A 19,629-nucleotide genomic window follows, 5' to 3' on the forward strand; every position below is an offset into this window, starting at 1 on the left:
TAGGACCCCACGGCAACTCGAATAGCTCACACACACATGGACGGCATCAGCTGTTTGCAATCGACACGCTAGTCGCCGCACGGCCACGGCGGGCGTGAAAGCGATTTGTGTGGTGCGAAAATCATTGATGCCACACGGGGTGAGTCGGGGTGGTTGCCACGTGTGGTTATTTTTAATCAATAATAATTTTTTTAAAGTGTCATTTTCGATACTTATTTTTTAATTGATTCGTGTTCTATAAGTAGAGTATAGCAACCTCCGTAAATATGGCGGGGATGCAAAACAACTTACATTTCCATATTTGGGATAATTAGCCATTTCGATAGTTTGTATAATATAAAAATCAAACGCGTCTTTATGAAAGAAACATTTTATTTATAGTTCACTAACAGTGCATTCACAGTTAAAGTTTCTTTACGGCAAGAAACCATCAATAAAAACAAAATTTTAGAAACAGCGTGAAATACAAATAGCTTATACATAGTGAGATTCCACTAATTTCCATTAATTTTAAGATTTGTGTCTAACTTTATAGAAGGCCGTGGTCTTAGGCTTACATATAAATAAATATAATTTACATAGAGTATTCTAGTTAAAATCAGAAATTAAATTCGAAAAGAAATATATTTTAGGCCTAACATGAGGTCACGAGATGCAAATATTTACATAACAATGAAATATTTATTCGTAAGCTACAGTGACGATTATGGCCCTTAAATTAGCAGCAAATTATACACGATTTTAAACCAGATTTCAAATATCTTAAGAATTATTTTCTATAACGCACTGTGCCTGAAATACACATGTATTTAATAAGTTAAATTTCTTCATAACTAGCGTGTTTTTTTCGTTATCATGGTGGGTAGGTTAGACGCTTTTTCAAAATCATCAATAGGAAAGAGAAAATGTATCAGAATTACATAACCGAGCGATAAGTCTTTTTTTATTGCTTTGTATGACGAGATTCGCAAGCCGTTCGCCTGGCGGTAAGCGGTACATTCGGTCATGAACAGTAAAAACACCATCCAACACCTTGAACTACAAAGTATTGTTTGGTATTCCACTGCGCTCGTCATCATGGGACATGAGGTCTGTCTTATTGAGTATGTCCAATAATTACACTGGCTAAAATGTTCTTCAAATCGGAACACAGCAGTGACTATATACTGCTTGATGGCAGAAATAGACATTGCGGTGGTGCCTACTCAACTAGACTCTTACATATGAGAGACTTACCACCAGTAAAGTAAGTCTGTGGTTAGGAGAATATTCTCATACATATTTTGTTTTCTCTTAGCGCAAAACGCCTGCAGAAAGGCGTCTCCGTTACAGCCCCGTATGCTGATTGTTACTATCATATAATTTCTGTTAATGTTTGCTGATGTAAGTAGCACGTGTATTTCAAACACATTTACAAAGAAAATGCTTTCAAAATAAAACACATTTTTAGACACGAATTAATATGGACACAAAACATCAATACATATTCGTTAATATTTATGACAGTGGAGTACACCTAATTTAGAAATATAGACAAAACTCATTTCAATAGATATTATTGTCTATAAATAGCTAGTTTACCTACACGCTAATATGAGACTGTCAAAAAATTCTACTAGACAACTTTGCAATTACCTAACTTTGCTAATTTTTAGATATTTATATTTTAAAATACTTAATATTACATCATATTATCTCTCGAGATATAATATTTCTTTCTATCATCTCATAGTTGTTTCACAAAAATCTTAGAAATGCATTAAGATTTATAATAATAAAATCAATTTATTTCAGTATATCATTTAGAATTACAAAGTCGTTTAGCCCCAGTTTACTTATTACTAATAATAACAATGACTAGATGAAAATGCCCATAAAAATTTACCATGCGATATGTGCTGAAATGCTATAAGCATAGCAATAATGATACTTATGATAATGTACATACAATTCATATTTAATTATCTAAAACACTAAATCACAACACTGCAAAAAACGTGAATAATGGAATGTTATGTGTTATAATAGTAAATATTGGTATATTCGATGAAACAAAATGACTAGCGAACAAATATTAACTTTAGTGACAACGACACAAAAGATAATTCGTTTGCCCAAACAGCTAGAGGAATGCGTGGCAAAAATATTTGAAATAGAGTACATTAAAAACAAACACCAAATAATAATTCCAATAAAAAATGAGGTACATTGAGGTAGTGACTTACTTTAAAAGGTACATTATCAAGTATTACTATCATACATATTTGTTATATTGAAATGTAATAATCAGTGTGAAGCGAGACATCGTATACAGAATAATCAAAGGTAACATCGATTTCATTTTTAATATTAGCAATGACATAATCGATTGTTCTCGAAGCATACAATTCGAAATTCAATTTGTATCCTAACATTGGTTATTAAACATTAAAAACAAATACAAATAGGTAAATTCAACATTCCAAAAGTAGAGAAAAGGCACAGCAAGAGAAATTTTAAAAATGAAAGAGTACATTACTTAGGCTTAGTTTAAATAGTTAAAACTAGGTCGTATCTAGATTATGATATCGCAGTAAGCACATTAACTACTTTAGAACGTTCGCTTTATGTTTATCGTTCAGAAGACAATATATACATTGCTTAAGACTATACGAATTATGTTACAATTCCTAAAATCTACTCTATTTTGGTTTGTATAAATCTACAAAATTTAAAGGAATATCAGAACCGCAAGAATGTGAAAATAAGCTGATTGAAATTAAAAAGGGTCTTAAAACCACTCCCAAAATTCATATTTCATATCAAGCCTAAACATAGCCAGACGTTCTTTAATCATGAAAGTAAGACCCGACACTAATCCTTAAGGATACTGTCGAAATTTGTTTCTAAGAAAGATCGGACGTTCAAGTTATTAAGTTCCTCGATATTAAAAATTTCATTTATCAATTCAAAGAAAAAAATTCCCAGCAGTCGACGGTATGATCTGATTATAACAAAGTAGGGATCAAATGGACCGGCCCTATCAAAATTAAATATAAAAGCAAAAATTGGAATAGCCAGGCGCGTTGCCAAGCTTCTACGTGCAATTTACAGTGACTGAAATTTATTAATTTGATACAATTTATTAAAAGGGTAAATATTTTAGTGGGAAATATCTCAATGTTATCGCAGTTTGTGGAAAGTATTAGGTATAATTTTGTAGGGAAGAAAGAGTTTGGTATAATAAAGAATATGCTTATGAAAATAGAAAGAAAAGGAGCAAAGAATTTAAGTGCTGATCTAGTTGATCTTAATTATTATAAAGTGACTTCTCAAAACAAATTGATTTGTCTACATCTGTGACATAAGAATGCTCATAAAATTTAACTATTGACTCTACTAAATTTATACTATATTAAATATTTTATTACATACTAAAAGCAACGTATAGTTTACATTGTTGCTTACTCGATAGCATCTTGCATTATATCTATGTAAGTCGTAATTATCCCAGATTCATTATGTACATCTCTTTATAATCAATACACTAAAGCTTCACATGAACTATAAATAGGTATAACTATATGAAATATATCGATACATACACATGACATTTGAGTACAAGTGACGAGAGCTAACATAGAATATATATTAATTTATAGCTTCGGTAGGATCTATAACTACATCTATAGCGAGTATTATACTTAAATATGAGAAAAAACATTTATTCCAATCGCAACAGCCACGAATCTTAAATACGAATTCAAAATACAACACCGCAGAATATTTTTACACAAACGACTCCGTAAGAAGTTCTATCAAACGACAATTATTTACAAATAACATCTTCATCATTGAACTAAGTTGGTTCTTCTGTGTCCACATCAGTTGAATTTGCTTGTCCAATGCCGTAATCTTTCAAGGCCTCTCGTATATGTTTTACCTGTCGAGGAGATTCAATTGCATAACACGTTACTTATTAACTTAGATGAGAAAGTAACAGTTTGGGAAAACTCCTATATGTTTTTGCAAAGTTTTGATGTGTTTGTTGGTCTGTGTTTTTCTTGTTATGATTTCCTGGTGAAGATAAAATATATTCTTACGTGTGTTTTTAGGTACCGTAATATTGTGATTATTATTTCGTTTTACAAGTGTGGGTTGCTTGCTTCAAATCGTACGTAAATATTGAATTATCTTTAGAAATATTTTTAACCGAATTAAAATTTTCATAGGTATGTTTTGTAACTTCCTTAATCTCAACAAAATCATACATTTCAACTTACTTTATGACCACTAAAGCTTGCAACAAATCTTAAACAGCACCATAACTTATCATTAGATTAAAAAAATTCTGAATGTACTTTTATCATACAAAATTTCTTTCATTACATTTTCCAACTCAAATTCATGTCAAAAGCCCAGAAAAGTGTGAAGGAAGCGTACAAATGTTTTAGCATTAATTTTAAATAGTGGTGAATATTCCGTCCATGCCCGCGCCGCAGTAATGAACTGTCCCAATTACTCGTTCAGTATGCAACCCTGAAACTTCGGACCTTGGATGGCGGTCCATAATTTCGTATGCGAGACATCTTTACGTCAGGAATTAGTATTATCTCTGTTCAGCATAATAAGGTTTTTTGATGAAACTCTGGATTATTGCGTATTCAAATTTTGATGGGCACTAATCCGTAATGTTGCGTTTCGTAATTAATTTATTTTATTATGAACGTCTGAGGTGCGTGAAGTTAAATTATACAAAATGGTCTTACAGGACAGTATTAGTTTATGAAGTAATTATATGCCTTTTACTGCAAATCAATTGTTTTGTGTACACGGAATTTAGTTTCATTGTATAGTCCTACAAAACAGCTATAAACTCCGTGCTTTATTTAAAAATCATCGCATAGTAACAATACTAATAAATCGTCATAAATACAAGCCAACGATATATTTTAACTTGGTCGCTCGCCATTTTTTGTCCCAAATTTACGAGTCCTATCCGCTGTCGACGCGCGTACAAATTCTATTGAAACTAAACCATCCATTTTCCTTATACAACACACCTGTCTGAAAACTGTAAATTATTGTCTCCTATTGTTCAAAAAGTATAGTAATATTGGGTGTTAAACTTATACGTGTCGACTTTATTCAAATAACTGTATGTTTTAGTTAGAATATTATTCTTTTAAAAGACCTTTTGTATTTTACAAATTAAACGAAATTTATTATTGATAGACATATTTTCTGTTTCCGTTTAGTTTTTTTCGTCTTTAGACATTTCGTAAACTACTTTTTTTTCAAATACCTATTATTATAAAGAGGACCTTTTTAAATCCAACTATTATATTTTTCAGCATAAAAAACTATTACTCCTAACATACGTTACATCTACTACAAGTTTGTCCGTGGAACTTACCTGCGGCTCTCCGGGGTCGGTTCCGGGGTGCGTGTACTTGTGAAGAAAATAACATGTCCCGTGTATGTCCTTGGGGAAGGAATTCGGCAGACAAGACCGGTCGCGCGGCTCCATGTCGAATCCGGGGAATTTAATCAACCACCTGGAGGAGAATGGCTATTTGATATGCGGTATATTTACGATTAATAATTTTGTATACACTCGTATACGTGAAGAAATAAATAATAAGCAAAATTAAAGTATATAACTATAGTTTCTATTTAATAATATCAGCCTTGTTATACTGTCCCAGAGTTGAACACGAGCTTCCTTTATTACTGAGACGGTTTGGCCATAGTCCACTGTGTTTTCATTCACTGTTAAAGCAAGCGATAATTCATAAAAAATACACACACAAATTTAAAAAATAGTATTAAGATAGTTCTTATATCTTTATTTATTTAGAATACTAGTTATAATAAAAAACACAGTTATCATGTCCCGCGTACGTCCTTGGGGAAGATCATCGGACACGAAAGGTCGCGCGGCTCTATGTCGAATCCGGGGAATTTAATTAACCACCTGGGGGAGAATGGGTCTTTATTGTGGTAGAACTTCTCTGCGGTATGTTAATTAAGATGATTACGTATTTTGTACATGAATAGTGAATGAGTAAATAAAAATCAAACTGATGTTTTAAGCTAACTTTTTATAATATCTACAAAAAGAGTAGCGTTATTCAACAATAAAAAATGTTTTGTTAAAAAAATACACGTCGAATTGATAACCTCCTTTTTGAAGTCGGTTAAAAATTAATTTAGTTATATACGACGAATCACGTCTGTAAAAGTACTGATAGGGTTTATTACTAAGAGAACCGATCAGGAATAATTACTAATAAAAGTTTTTAAGATAAAATTGCAAATATAGCTCTATCTTACAAAAATATTATTGCGTTTTGTTACGTTCTTGCTCACGCAGGAAAATTATATGTTTTATATTACTGAAGACCTTTTTAAAATAAATTACCATTGAAAAAAACACAATAAAAGAACAAAATCAAGTGACCTATTACTACAATATATTTAACCTAAAACTAATTTAATTTGCATAAGTATTAAGTTTGTTTTCGTGTAAGTAAAAAAAATTACCAGTCGCTTTTATGTTACAATCCATTACAATTCACAGTTGAAAAGGGTTAGGGTTGACATTACTTTATATTATTTTAGTTCATAATAAATGCACGCCGCGTAGGGATGTCATATTTTGTTCTTTATTTGTCATAATTTTTGCCGTATTTTTTACGTGGGCATGAGTTATCCTTAAAAATAATCTGAAGGTAGATACTTTGAATAAAGTATCCAGTCTGTATTTTAATAAAGAATTTTAATAAAAAAATATTTTTTTTTTAATAACAACTAACTAGCTTCTGATGCTATTTATTGGGTGTGAACTTATATGGCAAGTAAAATTTTCAAAAGAAACCTAAAGAGGCTGTTTTTATGGATTTAAATTGCGTACCACTACTATTTTTATACCTGGCATGCTAAGTTACAAAAAAAAAAACAAAAGAGAATTAATTGAAAATGTTACTATTTTAAAGTTAGCTGTTATACAATACTCACTCGTATGTGGTTGGGCTAACGTTGATTTTGAGCGGTTCCGACCCAGATTCAAACTTGTTTGCGAGTGTCACGTTGTGTCCGAAGAGGCAATATTTGAGCATCGTCTTGCCAACCACTCCGGCTAACACTGTGCCCGTATGCAGGCCTATGCGCATCTATAGGATAAGATAACAAAGTTAGCAAACAATCAATGCCGTATATTTATTTACAGCAATATATGTTATATTTATTAGCAGTTTTACTTTAGATAGGTGTTATACCTTTTGTTTTACCAATTAATTTTACCCTCTGTTATCATTGTTTTTACAATTGCAAATATTGATAGTAAAAAAGTATCAAGTTATTTAATGTCATATCATCTACAGTTTTAATAAAAAATAACTATACTTCAAGTTATAAACCCATAAGCAAAATATTTTGTAAAGGGACCATTTGATAACGCTATTTTACTAAATAAAAAATAAATCGCGGAAATCAGGCCACAATTTTTAGAGTAATCAGTGTAAATACATAAAAAAACACACGCAAACACACACATTGATATCCTCCTCCTTTTTTAGAAGTCGGTTAAAAATAACTACCCATACGCCTTGATAAGATGAACTTCCTCATACCTTAATGGGATTCCCCTCATGCGTGAGATGCTGAGCACAAGTTTCCACCATGCGCAGAGCCATCCACGCAATCTGCGGCGCGTGAGTCTCCACTTTGCGATGAAGCCCGCTAGCCACGCAGTACGCATCGCCTATTGTTTCCACCTAACACAAAGGTGCAATTTTAAACATTATAAATTTAAAGAGCAATAAAGAAGGAAAACGAAAAAATAATTTCAATGTAATTTTTAGCATAGGCCAGTAAACCAGCAAAGGTATTACTTTATGAGAAGAAATACCGCTTAAAAGACGCATAGTTTTTGAAAAATCATGGGTACGTACCCATCTTCATGAAAAGATTTAGGGTTTGGAAAGAGAAAGGGCTTGTTTAAAGTTTCTGTTTATGAAGATATTATGACAAATTTTAAATAAAATTCTTCCATTAATTTCAAATTAAAACGACTTAATCTACTAAAAATGGGTAAATAGACGATGTGATTACATTTGATAAGACCAAAACATTAAACAAGCTAATCAAATCTGTAATTACGAAATCAACTTGTAATCAACACGATATTTTACAACATGCGTCCTATTTCAAACCAAAATGGAGGCCTAATTTCGTAGAAGGCAACTCAACTAAAATTACCTGAAAGAGTACTTTCAAATTAACATGGCAATTAATGTTAATTTTGACATCAAAGCGGGTGATTATCCACAAGATAAAACGAGCCGAAGTGTCAAAGAGGACTTTGTGGTATATGATTTTATATCGGACGGCGTCGTAGGTCGAGGAGATGAAATTCGATAGTATATTATTTAGTATATAATAGTACGATTAACACAAACGAACAGTCTACATAATATTAAAATTCTTAACAATTGCTTTTTACTTTTACTGATTACTTTCCTTTAGAAATATTCCTTCCCTTCGTCACTAACCATTAATATCATATTATGAGTATAACTGATTAAAAAGTAATGTATATTTCCAAAACATACCATGCACTAAAAAGAGAGGCAAAATTGGAAATAAAAATCTATATTTACACACATACCACAAAGCCTTTACTATGGTCAATGATTTCTCTAGATTACCATCAGGCTTGTCGCGACCAACTACAAATTGTACTCTAAATTGCGTTAGTCTTATTTTAACTCACCTTGTAAACATCAAGTTCCTCGCAGAATATATCGAAAACACTATACAGATCTTCAAGCATAGCAATAACCATCATGGGTGTGGCAGTGGCACAAATGGAAGTGAAGCCGACGATATCACTAAATAGCATTGTCACATCATCGTGGCTTTTAGCTTCGATTTTCTCGCCTGAAACAAGAAAAATAATACTAATGTTTGTTTGTTTATCAGATTCATTGTTTCAAACAATAGTATATGTCAATCGAAACATATTTCGATCTTTGGTTTTTACCAGGCCTTAGATTGCTTTTGCAAAAAATGCGTTTAAACCTACGATTCAATAATAACTATTACTATTGTAACCATATTATGATATACCAAATACTTTTTATTGAGAAATTTCTGTGTATCACAACTGGATCATTTATGTACAGGTATTGGACATCGTAACGATCACAAATCCAAAACTACAGGTAACTATTGTATTGTAACAGGCTGATACAGGGCGAAAAAATCAGAAAACTGCAATATGCAATGCACGCCCATTCACTTTTACAGTATTTTCGAATACCCGAATCTAACACGATGCCGTTACAGTTCTTTTATTTTCTCTATTGCTATCAATTGTTACTATTATATTTACTTTAATAACTTATTCATCACATGACATTCTATACCTTGTCTTTTTGCAAGATCCTTATCAAAATTAATTATAAAAACCGTGTTACCCTGAAACACCACTCAACTTCCAGTTATTAATTTCAATTTCCTCTGACCTCGAACCTCAATAATTGATATTAATTGCATTATCATAGGTAGGTAATCGCGTAAATAGACCGTTTATAACATTAATTGACTAACGTCGGGCAAATACCCAGTCATTGGGCGATCCTCCCTAATTGTTATGCCTCACGCCTACGTCATAAACTTTATGGTATTATAAAACTTTAGACCACACCTGTCGCGGTAAAACATCCCTCCGCTTGCTATTAAACTCGGTAATTAAATGGCGGGAACGGTTCACGGGCGCTATCTATTTTGTCTTCACTTAGATTTGTGGAATTGATTTTGAATCGTTTTCCAATTAACGCGAATGATGAGTAGACTTTGTATTTTAATTATGTGCTGGGTAAAGTTTTAATTAAATTATTTTATGAAGTTATGTGTCCATTTTTGGGATTTCGTCTTCTATTAATCTGCCAATTGGTTAGTTGTATTAGCTCAATTTTGTATAATATTCACTTTTGATTTTTTGGTGCCATTCTAACCCTTAATATAATCTTTTTCCGTGCTTTACTGCTTCCGCCGTCCATTGGAAAAGTAAACTGGTTTTCAAAAAACATTTAATTATTAAAAGCAAAATTCACTTCACATAAACTAGACTTTATACTCCACAGTAAAATAGTATCTATATAATCACATATTCTTGTTTGTATTTTCGGCCGTCTAGACTACATAATATAACCTAGTGCACTAACACGTATCATAAGGGCATTCATAGACTCATATTCAAGAGCATAATTAAACCCCAGAGGCAGACTACCAAATAAAGAGTGGTAAAACTTTCCCAACTTATATATTCCTTTGTTATCCAACTGTACTCACCTAGCCAAAGCCTTTTGGCGATGTGGGGTGGGAATATTAAATGCAGCAGGCTGACGTTCTTCTCTCGTTCCTTGTCTACTGCTTTGCTCGCTTCTTCTATTGAGTTCTTCAGCTTGTCCATTCGTCTTCGCAAACCATCCTAGGTTAATAAAAAAAGTCTTTATTGACTTTACCTTTACACACATAAAAACATCAATTGTGCTATTGACTTAAGATTAGTCATATCATTTCGCATCTCCTTAATTTCATACATTGAGCAATGAAGTTACTTCTGTACAAACGAAGTTATTTTTTGTTTTAATTTCAACTCTAATTTACTGTTTGAATTATCACTTATCATTCTCAATAGCCAAAACCAGACAAACTTCAGACGTAATCAACTCTACGGTTCCACGCTGTTAATTCTCGAGCATTTACGCCATTTACTAAGCCGATCTCGCAACGCTTTGTGTGAAGCCAACAAAAGGTCTATCGGAACGACGACTTTGGGACGTAACGCTTGGAACTTCGCTGCAAATAGCGGACAATCCGAATACACATTAAGTATATTATGTCTTATGGATGGTTTCATTTAAGATAATTACGTCAATTTGCGTATATACATCATACTTAAGCTAATATCTTTATCTTCATAAGGGAATACGGCCTACATACGCACTATATCTACTGGCAGCGTACGAGTCCAACTATATTATAGTTAGATAAGTTTATTTCTGAGTCCTGACACAGAATAAACTTATCAACATATTAAGTAAATTTTATCAATATCCGACCACTTATAATTAAGTAATACATAAATTCAATAATACATATTTTTAATTGAAACGAATCCGTCTTGCTCAACCTGAAGATTGCATACAAAACCGATTCCGGTCTTAAGTAGTTGCTATATTGCTATTAGTTTAAACGTAATTAATAGAATTAATTAGTCATCATAGTAACTAGATTATTTATCAAACTTTTACCCGAAATATGACAGCGAAAACTTGAAAGTAACAAAATTCTTATCTAGTTTCGTGAAGTTGCGCTACATAATTCTTGACATTTCCCAAGTCTGCAACATGAGAACATTTTTCACACTCCCCATTACATTATTCAGGATAAGTCGCAGCTTACAGCACAATCACTGCACGGACATTTTCTCGCTCTCAAGAGATTAGACGAGAGCGAGTTGAGCAAGCACTAGCTATGAAAATATGTCACTCATATCCACGCGGTTCTAAGGCTTGGCTGTCATAGCAAATGAAACAGCTGTATAGCTTTGCATCGATGTGTGCCTTTCTCTGATAGATTGTTTGTGGACTTCTGAACTTACGTTACAATTTGTATCTACGAGAGATTATTTGATAAGATATTATATTTTTTGATGATACATACCTACTTGTGAATTGTGATCACTAGATAATGACGTGATAATTAATCAAAATATTCATTTTTTATCTTAACTTGTGATAATAATCTGTGATTTTTTTTACAAAATTCCTTTCTTTAATGAGAGAGCCGTTAAAGAAAGTAATATTGTAAAATATTCATATTAGCTAAAAAAAATATTTCTGTATCCATATGTGGAGTTTACAATTGTAATTTAAGTAGTTCCTAAATATGTCTCAATCCCAATTTAAAAATTCCAAAATTCTCTAAATTAGTGAATGGTACCAAATTTTATTTACTATATTTAATCTACACCTAAACTCAAGTAATAAAAACTCATTGAAGGTAAAAGCACCAAATACGACCTTCACTTATCTGATATCGTTTCAAAACAAAACTACTCCGTTCGCAATCTTAAACACTAAAAACAATTCCAATAACATCAGTGCGGTTCGAAGCGAGACTCAAGTGTGTGTTATTGGCATCGAAAGTCGATATCCGATCAACAAGTGCGGACTTGAAATGATGTTTTTAAACTCCTACGCGCTGAGATTGCGCGGCTATGTTGAAGATTCTTTAGATCTTAGCGCGAGCTATTTATTGTTGTAGTTGTTTAGTTTTTTATATGTTTGTTTTAATTTCATGACCTACATTGGAGCGTGTGTTTATATCGTGTTCTAGATGTATATTTTAAGACTTAGAGATGCGTTTGCTTATTTTATTTCTAGGTTCCTTTGTTAATCAAATAGCTTTTAAAAGCATAATTGCATTACTAAGTTAATTTAGTAAGCTAATCATTTCTAAATTACATAAGGTTTTAATTTTGATAACTATCTTAAGTTCTTAAAGTTAAGTTCTTAAATCGCACACTTGAGAATCTTTCATGTAATGATGGAAACACAACAGTTATACTATTTGCTTTCTATGTTTAAAGGCAACCAGTTGGCACAAACGTTCCGAAGCAGAATTGTGGAAATAAAACTGTTAATTACCCTCGTAACGACTGCAATTAAAGGCTTACATGTTCCTGCGTCTTCTTTAGACTATCAAATAAATTATTATGTAACACTAACAGACATATTAAGTACACATTTTTTACAAGTTATACAGTATTTTATTTTAGTTAAGTTGCATATTTTAATACATGGCAGGTCATGCTCGCATGTAACTGAAATGGCTCCCAACGTGTGGGTATCTTTTTGCTATCTAGTAGCTTAACTTATGGGTCATTATGTATGAATATGACCTTAAAGTATGATCCGTCTTTCATTCATATTTCAAAAATAGCTTAGGAAGGTAATCTGTGTGTTACGTGTTCAAAATCCCGGTAAATAAGGATATATATTTCAAATATATTTGGGACGAGAATTGAATACTGAATACTCTCCGTAAACGGGTTTCGCGACTAACAATAAATAATATATATAATTTAGAAAACTAAAAAAACTTACGTAATAAAAGTAAATTTAAAACAATTCTAAAAACTATACCTGTTCTATGTTATGTTCTCTGTCTAACCACCGAAGTTTTGATCATTATGACAACAGAAATTATTTGGAATTAAGTTCAAGATCACCAAATGCCATATTAAATCTAATTTTATTATTACCTGAGCCCTAGCCTGTTCTCCGACTAAGATGACATCTCTCGTCGCATCATGAAGAGGTATATCGGATATGAAGAGTCCCCTTCCAGTCAGACCTTCGAGACCGTCCAAGAACGGGGACCCGACAAACAGCAAAGAATCTGACTCGGCACAGAACACCATTTGTCCTTTGATCTCCAAACCCTGTGAAAAAAAATCTAATTAGTTATAAACATATTAGATTTTTCAATTTTATTCCAATACAACTGAATATCGCTCTCAAGTACGATATCAGCTGAGACCCTGTCAAACTAGTCACCATCTTAAAGATGTCGCTATTTAATAAAAATAAGTCAACACCATGCCATATGATATATTAAGCATATGGAGGATATTGACAACTAAAATTTGTTTTTTTAACCACGCCGAGTCACCTGAGGACAAGCTTTTAAACGAATACTCAAGCTTTGTTTATTAAATTGTTCAATACATTAAATGTCTACTTGAGATCCTACTGAATGGTGAGATTGATATATGACATCTCTTAAGGCCTTATTACTAGATACAACTGAGTATCGCTCTCAAGTGCGATATCAGATGAGACGTTGTCAAACTAAAGTCACCATCTTAAAGATGTCGCTTTTTAATAAACATATTTTAATGATATCTTGAGCATAATATGGCGGATATTTACAGCTGAGTTTTGTTCATTACACCACGCCGTTTAAGTTGAGAACAAGCTCCTAAACGACAGCTTAAGCCTTGTCTATTAAATAATTTGATCAATATATTAAATATCTACTTGATATTCTGCGAGATTAGATTGATAAACTAATACGGACTTTAATATCTGTGTAATATTTATAGTACATCACGAAACGAGCAAGTTACTGCCTGATGGTGGGTAAGCGCTATGATGTAGATTGTAGTGTAATCCATTATTTATAATATCCCCATTATAAATTAGAATCAGTTATTGACTGACTTCAGATCATAAGTTTGACTAAATAGGAATCAGGGCCATGATTATCTAACACCATAGATACAAGAACAAGACAGAAGGATATGTTGAAGGTGGTTGAGAGATTGCAATGCGAGTGTAAAATTTTCGAAGATAATATTGAATATTACTCTACTGTGTTCACAGATTTACTTTAAAAATAAGGAAACATGAAAGTCTCTTAAATTACATTATCTCCAAAATCGAATTGAATTAATGACTACCTAAGACCATCTTACTATTTTTACATGACTGAACATGGAACAAGGTCAAAATTGTCTTAATAGTTAACACAAAAACCTGCATGTCACCCATGACAGTACAAAATATATTACGTATAAAAAAACACAACATTCCGAACCAAACACAAAGCTTCTTATCAGCATAGATACTGTTCCTAGAACTGAGCGTACAAGCTTAGTTTCTGATAAGTGTATGTGGACTAACTCCCGCCTTTACGGCCTTGTTTTGCCTCCAGGCAATTTGATAAAACTTTAAACAACCTCCAGCCTTAATATCATTTATTATATTAAATTAACAAGTGTTTACTTAGTATTAGATAATTTTATACTTAACCAACTGGTTGATTTAACGTAATTAGTTGTTGCCGCAGATTTGATTTTGAGATGAGTATCTTATAATATTTGGGTATTACGCGCTTAAAGTGTATCGACATGGCGAAGTCTCTTGATATTTTTTTAAAATTCTTTTGTGTTTCGGTTTAAGTTTCAATCCATCGGAAAATATATTTTTAGGTTATGCAAAATTAATTATTATTGCCTATATTAATAAGGTTTAGAGTATTTTTTATCAATGACAGTTGTAGATTATACTAAATTCATTTTAATCGCCCATATTGATAAAGTTCAGAGTATTTTTCTATCAGAAAGTTCAGTTATCTCTGGCAATATTCAAATTCAAAAGGAAATGTTTAAAAATATAGCCTACGCCAGCTTAAACCGATAAAGAATACCAATATTATCAACCATAGTTGCACAATACGTAACAATCAAAAACATGAAATCCCAGCGTAAAATTTTAAACCTAATGTTAAATAATGTACCCCCGGGAATCACATAATATTAATCAGCCTTTATTACGGACAAGTCTGTCGCAAACTAAAATAAACTACAAAATAAAGACTAGCGGGTTGCCTCAGAGAATAAAGAAGAATTTACAGGAACCATTCTCTGATCTAATTAATTGCGTCACATTACCAGTGTACCGACTTGGCTCTGAGATTTCATTAATTATGTAAAGATCGAGTGCAATTGGCAATATTTCATGTTTTCAATATACTCAAATGTTTATATTTTATGAAATTTAATTTAAAATTACGAGACACATATTCTTTCTTTTTTGCATATTCACATAATATGTATTTTCATTCATGATTTTACTTTGAATTTTGTTTTATTATAAACGTGGTAAGCACCAAATGATGTAATATATACGGCTCAAGACGTAATGACCTTTACCTGGCAATAAAAAAAGTGACAGTTGTGACGTAATTGTAAATATTTTGTATCTTATCTTGTATAAACATAAACTATTTTGGCATACGTAGCGTGTCTGGCCAGAAGGTGGGATGACTTGCACAAGAGAGCTCGCAGCGACTGGATGCATAAAGCAGTAGACCGAGCTCTGGGCGTACCTTAAAAGAGGCCTATGGCCAGCAGTAGACTATTACGGCTGATAATGATGAAATATCTTGGACACTTGATTCGGTTGAAAGACGGAACGAAGGTAATTTTAAAATTAGTGTCTAGTTTAGTACAACTTCTAGATATTCAGCTAGAGTCAACGGATTTATGTCCATTAATGTATAAATTTGTGTAAAATAAAAAGTTGCTTGATGACGCGCTCCAACGCGAGCATTTGTGCATCGACGAGCAGCGGAATCCAAGTTAATTCGCGCATCACTCTGAACGTTAACTAGTATGATGGATAGAACTATAAATTAGAAACATATAACGTGTTACGCTAATTCAATCCTGTGCCAGTCAAATTGCGACTTAATGTAGCTAAATTTAGGAAATATTATTTTGCAGATTAAAAATTGCGCTGCCGTGGCTAAATCGATTTCGTTAAAAGTTGTCTGAAAGTCATGGTCGATGCTCATAAAAACGCTATTTGCAACTTTAAAAAATATATTTTATTATTTAATGGTGCGTAATAAAGATTGTAACAATATAAAAATGCTTATGCTACATAAAAATATATGGCGACCTTTTTGCATTCATTCTATTTTAAATCGTTAAAGCAAACTGCAACAACATTTTCATGATATTAACATTTTTTATTTATGATAAAGCTATCTCATACTGTTTTGATTAAAAGTCTGTTTTTTTTTTCAATAGAGCACACGTAAATGAAAACCAAGATCAAGGTCCGATGGCAACTTATAACCGTCTGCATAAATACTCCCCATATCTGAGGGAAAGAAAACATCCTAGTCAATGTATAGTGTGTCAATGCCAAACAAGGGGCAAGAGCAATGATGTATAAAAATTAAACTTACTCTAAACTGTTGTTATTAAGAACCAAAGTAGGATAAAGAACGAGGAGTCACGGTTTTGCCAGAAATATTTAGGTCAGTAATTCATATTCCTTTCTACAACTTTGGGTCCTTCAAGCGGAGCGTGAAGAAGCAATTAAGTGTCTACTTAACTAATGGCATAACTGTGCCGACCATTCGGGGATGATTATCTCTTGCCGGTCGACATATTTTTGGGTTTCTCTGCACTTATCATCAGGTGCAGTGAGGCAACTTTACCGCGACGTCTAAAAATTGTATTACGTGAATGAATAGATGCACGCTGATGCTATTAGATTCACCAATCCAGATGATTAAAACATTGAAGATCATAAAATTGTTACCCACCCCCATAGATACTAATAATTTATCCTTGACAATAAGTCTGGTAGTTTGGAATAGATCGCTGTTAGCAAGAAGACTACCAAATGCCGAACGTATTTTTTATTTATTTTGCAGCATTAATGATCTATATTAAAGTTTTTATTCTATTCTCATACAGAAAGACTAAGTTTTCTAGGAAATAAACTCATAATTTTTATGGCTTCATCTAGCATTGTCATGGCTCCGACATCGTCCGTTGAGACACTCCAGATATTTTCATTCCGCGTGGAATTTCAGAAGCACTACAAACGTTGCTTTGTTGAATTATTATTTCATGCTTTGCTTTAAAATCTTTGTTAGCGTTTGCTTTACAATGCTTAGGAATAAAAGTACTTGTTGAACGTCACATGAGGAAGCTTGCTTTTTAAATAGCTTTGATATACGGCTAGAATTATTATAAATAAAAACAGATAAGACAGAAAATTTCCTAATATTTTTTCATAAAAACCACTTCGTTGCGCATATTTATTTTGAGAAATACTAATCTAGGATTATTCACAACCTCTAAACCAGTATCAAATATTGAACATTAATTGATATTTTAATACTATATCACTTTATTCCCCCTAATGATAGAAGTGACCCGTACCCAGCAGAGGGACAGTATTCAAATAGAGCTGAAATTATTATTGTTCTCATAATTCTCTCTGCAACATATAAAATAATTTCTACCATTGTCCATCGCATAAGATTGATGTTTTCCGCAACATCCATTAACGCCTTAAGTGCAAAATATAAATAGAAAAGTTCTATCGGAATCAGTTTTACTTTTGAAGGTGAAAGGTAAGTTCCGGGTCACTCCACTTACTTCCAATGTAACAACACTTCTGGGGTTAGCGTAAGTAAAATTTTCTCTTTTCACCTTAAAATTATAGCTAGCCTTTGCTGGTGTCTCTATCTTCAATCAAATCAAAATAAAGTAAACGGTATGTGACTATATTCATTTTCCTTTAATTTATTTCGTAGTAACAGATACCTATAATTAACAGCAATAAGGCTACCACTACCTCTCAATAAAATTTGTGTAAATTCCCTTCTTAAACGTGAATTATATTTAAGGACAGTTTTCCACAAATACCATTACCACTTTCGTCTACCAGCCCATATACAATTTTTATGTGAGGTCAGCATAATATACTTATGCAAAAATATTATAGGCATTTGGTTTCGCTTGGAAGCCTGTCTTAGGCAAAACTACAAAATGTAGCCTGACTTCGGATATGATCCCCCAAAATCTACCACCCAAAGGTCATAACAACTACCGAACTAAGAATTTGACAACATGGCCTATATCATATTAAAAATGAAGTAAAATAATAACAAGGCAGCAACATAATACGAAGCCTAAAGCAAGATAGCAAGATAATTTTAATAAAGTAAACAACGTAAGTGTGGAAAGTAAGCATTGTGTTATGCACGAAATTCCGCGTGAGAGAGATTAAGGAAATCAGTTGCGAACTTGGCTTTTACATATACACAACGAACAGATTCTCAAAACTCAAATGTTTTGAACAAACTTGTTTTGTAATCGTCATTACTGCAATGCGAGGTTAAGATATTTTTTTGTTTGCACCTGCTACATTTTTCCAAGCGTCGGAAGAAAATAAAAACATCCATAAAACTTAGAAAACTACTTTATTTCGATATCTTACATTCGCGTAATCATAAGAAATAATTATAATCGTGGATTTCTTGAGACGCCCACTTTCTTTCCCAAACATATCATCTGTCATGACAAAAAACGGATCATGGCCTTGTCAATCAATCATATGACCACTCCATTGGAGAAAATATAAGATTACGCTCGCAAAACTTATAGAAATATACGTAGTCGAGCTCTTACATCAGAGCAATAATTGCTACATTGATTAATTATAAAAAGCTTGATCTATAATAGCGAATGGATGTATAAAAAGGTAAAGTAAATGATAAATAAGATTATGTAATTTAACTAGAAAATCACAATATAACGAAATTTTATAAACATAGGAAAATATTTTCTATTTATCGGATTAACAGAAATGTTCTCACGATAAGTCATGGCAATTATTATTGAGAACTTAAATCCAAGTAACCTATTTTTTTAATTACTACTAATCAAATAAGACCTATTTTCAAACACATACTAACCCCTATCTTCAAGGTTATCTTTCAAATTGCTACACACTTCATGCCCGGGGGCATCCTATCCATCATTTGACGCGTCACTATCTCCACTCAAGAAGACATCTATTACAGAAGTTATCAGTTCAGCTGCCACTTCATATACCTTTGAGTCATATTTTTTTCTATTACACAGATTATTAAAAGCATTAATGTTATGTAAAATGTATGGAATTGTAAATATTTCAACCTTTGTTATAAGGAGCTTATACAACTTTTAATCGATTGTATTGTACCCTCTCATTTTACTGA

The 19,629-nt window shown here is 32.4% G+C and overlaps 1 protein-coding gene across 2 annotated transcripts in view; it reads right to left on the reverse strand.

Moving 5' to 3' along the window:
• Nucleotides 1–2,684: 2,684 nt before the first annotated feature.
• LOC115441412 (head-specific guanylate cyclase) overlaps nt 2,685–19,629 on the reverse strand; it is a 110,693-nt gene continuing 93,748 nt past the window's right edge. For both annotated transcript variants that reach the window (XM_037436293.1, XM_037436292.1), the window contains 7 exons: nt 13,319–13,498; nt 10,339–10,477; nt 8,756–8,922; nt 7,614–7,757; nt 7,000–7,154; nt 5,396–5,537; nt 2,685–3,922 (listed from right to left, as the gene is read on the reverse strand). In XM_037436293.1, coding sequence (XP_037292190.1) covers nt 3,839–3,922; nt 5,396–5,537; nt 7,000–7,154; nt 7,614–7,757; nt 8,756–8,922; nt 10,339–10,477; nt 13,319–13,498 — 1,011 coding nt within the window. In that variant the 3' untranslated portion in view covers nt 2,685–3,838. The remainder of the gene's footprint in view (nt 3,923–5,395; nt 5,538–6,999; nt 7,155–7,613; nt 7,758–8,755; nt 8,923–10,338; nt 10,478–13,318; nt 13,499–19,629) is intronic.

The sequence above is a fragment of the Manduca sexta genome, chromosome 7 (assembly GCF_014839805.1).
Source record: "Manduca sexta isolate Smith_Timp_Sample1 chromosome 7, JHU_Msex_v1.0, whole genome shotgun sequence".
NCBI lineage: Eukaryota > Metazoa > Arthropoda > Insecta > Lepidoptera > Sphingidae > Manduca > Manduca sexta.